At 67.3% G+C, this 3,957-nt stretch overlaps 1 protein-coding gene across 1 annotated transcript; it reads right to left on the bottom strand.

The window, feature by feature from the left end:
- Nucleotides 1-347: 347 nt before the first annotated feature.
- xlnR (Xylanolytic transcriptional activator xlnR) lies at nt 348-3,584 on the bottom strand. The gene is made up of 2 exons (XM_062768152.1): nt 1,901-3,584; nt 348-1,848 (listed from the first exon to the last, which is right to left on the bottom strand). The coding sequence occupies exons 1-2, from the start codon at nt 3,310-3,312 to the stop codon at nt 423-425; spliced, it is 2,838 nt and encodes a 945-aa protein (XP_062624136.1). The 5' UTR covers nt 3,313-3,584; the 3' UTR covers nt 348-422.
- Nucleotides 3,585-3,957: the final 373 nt, after the last annotated feature.

The following is a 3,957-nucleotide window of genomic DNA, read 5'->3' as shown; positions in this document are numbered from 1 at the left end:
AGTGGGCGACGAACACTTGGTCGTGATTATGCGTACCTGTCGTACGTGCGGCTACTTCCGTGCGTGAGCACGTTTGATCATTGCCGGTGGTGCTGCTCGCCGAGCCGGCTGCGTCAGCACCGACATGGTGTCTGGTCTGATCTCTCGCAACTCTCGACACTGTTCTCATCCTCTCCAACACCCGTGTCAGCTTGGACTTGGCTTTCTCCCCCGCTCACTCTGGGCAAAGGGCAGGAATGGGCACCCTGTTGGTATGACCCTAGTCAGGCAAGCCGACGTCTCAATCCTCTTCCCGGCAAGCCGATACCCCTGGGTCACCCCAGCTGCATCATCGCACAACACGGCATCACTAAGCCATCTTGGCATCATAAGGGTACAACGCTCGCGACCGCACAGCGGTCCAGTCTAGTCTATACTATCCACTACCACCCGCCAAGGCCGGACAGGCCAGAGCGCGCGGCGAGGCCGGTCCGGCGGAAGCTCCCGACGCCCAAGCCGAGCGCGGCGCGCGGCAGCGCAGGCGGAGGTGCGGGGTACTCTGCACCGGCGAGTGTCGCGCGCGCGCGCTTCGGGTCGGCAGCGGGGCGCGGTGGCCAGATGGACGTCGTCGGCTCGAAGAGTGCGCGCGCGTGCGCCGCCTCGTCCGGCTGTCCGCCTGCCAGGGTGGCAATGTCGCTCGCCTCCTCGGCCGACACGGCGTCGGCGCCAACCTTCGCAATGAGGCGCGAGAGGAAGACGCTCTGCGCGGCCGGGAGATGGTCAGGCGTCATGGCCGCGCGGGCGAGCACGTCGCTTGCGCGCCTAGCAAGCGCGAGCACGGCCGCCTTGTTCTCGCTGTCCCGTCCCCCCAAGGCGACGCTGTGCACGAGCGACACGGCGGCATAAGTCAGCACCGTGAACACCGTGTCTGGCGCGCCGCGGAGGTGCGAGCTGCTGAGGTCGATGTCGAACAGCTCGATCAGGCGAATCGCCGACGCCTGGAACTCGGCAAGGCCCTCGCCCCTGCGGCGGAGGAAGAGCGCCCTCTCGAGCACGTACGCGTCGAGCACGAGAGAAGCGTAGCCCTCGTACAGGCGCGCGAGGGCGATGACCAGCCCCGCGTGCTCCGCCGAATCGGGGTACTGCTCGTGTAGTGCCTCGACTCTGCGCTCCGCGCGCTCGCGCCACGCCACAAAGCGCACGCGGTGCGTGGCGACAATATCGGGCATCGCGGCGGCGTACACGCCCGCCGCGGGCGAGGTGTTGGTCGACCAGGTGGCTGCCTGCGCGCGCAGGCTGTCGACGGCGCGCGTGAGCGCGTGCGCCCACTCGGAGAAGATGGACACGAGGAGGTCGTCGACGCCGCCGCCGTCGAGCTGCGCGGCCCAGGACGACACGTCGCGCACGAGCACGGGCTTGCCGAGCTCCAGCGCGAGCGTCGCGTCGGCAGCGTACAGCAGGAGCGACGTGCGCGCGATGCTCCGCTTCGCCCAGGACGGCAGCGGGCTGGCAATCGCGGCAGGCAGGTCAATGTCCTCTGCGAGCCGCTTGGCGAGCCCGAAGCGCACGTACGCCGCGTCGGCGCCGTCTTCCGTCGGCAGGTTCCACGTAGCGTACACCATCTGCGCCTGCACGGCCTCGAACGACCGGTCGAGCACGAGGCGCGACGCCTCGCCCGCGGCGAAAGCCTTCAGCCGGTCCCAAAGGACCACGTTGAACGCTCTCGCGGACACGCAGCACACGGCGTTGAAGAGCGCGATAGACCGCCGCGCGACGTGGATCGCGACACCGCCTTGTGGGGTACTCGTGTCGAGCACGGGCAGGTGCGGGTTCAAGTAGCGCACGTAGAGGTTGAAGAGGTTTTCGGCCCTGCGTCGGGGGTTAGCTGCGTGCCCGAAGAAAGAAATGTGGTTGGACTCACTCATGGGCGTTGACGAAGCCGAGGAGGTGCTTGGCCTCACACGCGTCGGAGACCGGCGCGACCTCGGGCCGGGGGGACCACTCGCGCCGGCGCTCGCCGCGCTCCCGCTCGCGGAGGTCGCCGCTGCGCACGTCGCGCACCCGCTCGACGGGGCTGATGGCGCTCGCCTCGGCGAGGATGCTGAGCGCGTCGCCCCCGCTGGTGGGTGGCAGGGGTGTGAGGCGCTGAACCGGCGTCAGGGTCGGCGGCTGGCGGGAACGCGGAGAGTGCGCCGAGTGCGCCGAGTGGACCGAGTGGGCCGAGTTTGCGCGCGAGCGCTGCCGGCGCTCGTGCTCGCGGTCGTGTTCGGCTGCGCGGTCGCGCGCGTCACGTTCCCGCTCAGCGACGTAGTATGCCTGCTCGCGCTCGCGCTGCTCGCGGTCCCGGTCGCGGTGGTCGCGTTCGGCGCGCTCCCGCTCGCTGTTGCTGCCGCTGGCGCCATTGCTGCCCCACGCGCCGACGCCGTTGCGCGCCAAAGCATGCCAGCGCGCATACTCGTACTCGTACTCGCGGGCAAAGCCCTCGAGCGAGCGCCGGCGCTTGCTGCCCGCCAGGTGCGGCTCAGAGGGGGACGTGACCCCGCTGCTGCCATTGGCGCTTGTGGCCGCCGTCGTTCCCACGGCGCCGGGCGCCGGAACTGGGACACCGCCAACCGCGCTCACCGCGCCCTTCTTTTTCCGCGTCTTGCCGCGCAGAGAGGGGAGGTACTCGCACACCTTTGCCTGCCCGAGGCCGATGCACCGCCCGCACGGGTTCTGCCCGTCGCAGCGGAGCTTTTGCCGGTTGCAGCTGCTGCAGGCGCGGGACGCGCGTAGCTTGGGCTTGACGATGGGCACGGCGGCGGTAGGGGTTGTAGTAGTAGTGCTCAGGGCTGGGGGCGAGGTGGTCGTGGGCGAAGTCGCTGTGGTACCCGGGCGGGAGGGCGAGCCGGCACTGTTTGACGCCGGGGCGGCGTTGTCGTCGAGCACCTCGTCGTGCTCCTCGTCGTGATGGGAAGAGGCAGCAGCGGACGGCGCAGAGGGCGCAGAGGGTGCTGCTGATGTTGTTGCTGGCTTCTCGTCGCCGCGCTCGCTGTCGCCGTTGCTCTGGGTGGCGCTGGTGAGCGGAGGGGTGGGATATGGCGGCTGCTGCGCTGGCGGCGGCGACCGCGCAGGCAGTGGCGACGTGCTCGTCGAGTGCGATGGCGTAGTAGTGTAGTTTGTCGTGCTGGGTTTCGTGCTTGGGCCAACACGCCACATAGCCGAAGTCGCCGCCGGGCTGTCTGCCGTAGTTGCTGTCGCTGTCGGCGTGGCCGTCGCCCACGCTGGCGAGCGCGCGGCCCGTGCTGTATCTGTTGTCGTCGTGGTGGTGCTGCTACTGCCGCTGCTGCTCATCGTGTAGTTGTGGATAGTACCATGTCAAGAGCGTGTTGCTAGGTATGGCTGCTATCGGGTGTAGAGAGGTAACACTGGTCGTCGTCGTGATCAGTCAGGATCTTGGCGTGAGCTGCTGCCATCGTGCCGGCTTTGACAATGGCCAAGGGGCCCAAGGGGGGGCTAGGCGAGGCGAGCCAGAGCATGACGGCCCGCGTCGAGGCGTGCCTGCGTGCGTGAGTGAGGTGTCAGTGGTCAGCAAGGCAGCAGCAGTGAGGCAGCCCTCGTCCTCGTCGCCACTTGCCAAAAAAAAGCGACAAAAGTGATCACGACTTCAATGCTAATCGCCGAGGGTCATGACGAGGAAGGTTGAATTTTGCTTCCGCCACCTTCCTTCATAGCCACTCATAGCCGTCAAAGGCGAGCAAAATCGTTATATTAAAGTGCACAATACGTAGTAAACGACGACGACGCATGCATGGATACTGTAGAAGGCAGGCAGTCTGCAGCGGCGACTCCGCGACACGAGCTACATGGACGACAGTGACACCGTTACGATGTATCTGTATCTAATCCTCGCGCCGGCTAGCTCAGTCAAACCCCCCACACGCGACACGTGCCGGAACCCAGGCGGACAAGCAGCCGCAGCAGAGCAGCCAGCGCACG

The sequence above is a fragment of the Vanrija pseudolonga genome, chromosome 1, assembly GCF_020906515.1.
Source record: "Vanrija pseudolonga chromosome 1, complete sequence".
In the NCBI taxonomy this organism is placed as follows: domain Eukaryota; kingdom Fungi; phylum Basidiomycota; class Tremellomycetes; order Trichosporonales; family Trichosporonaceae; genus Vanrija; species Vanrija pseudolonga.
The sequence above is the reverse complement of the archived record's forward strand: the minus strand, read 5'-3'. Positions and strand labels throughout refer to the sequence as shown.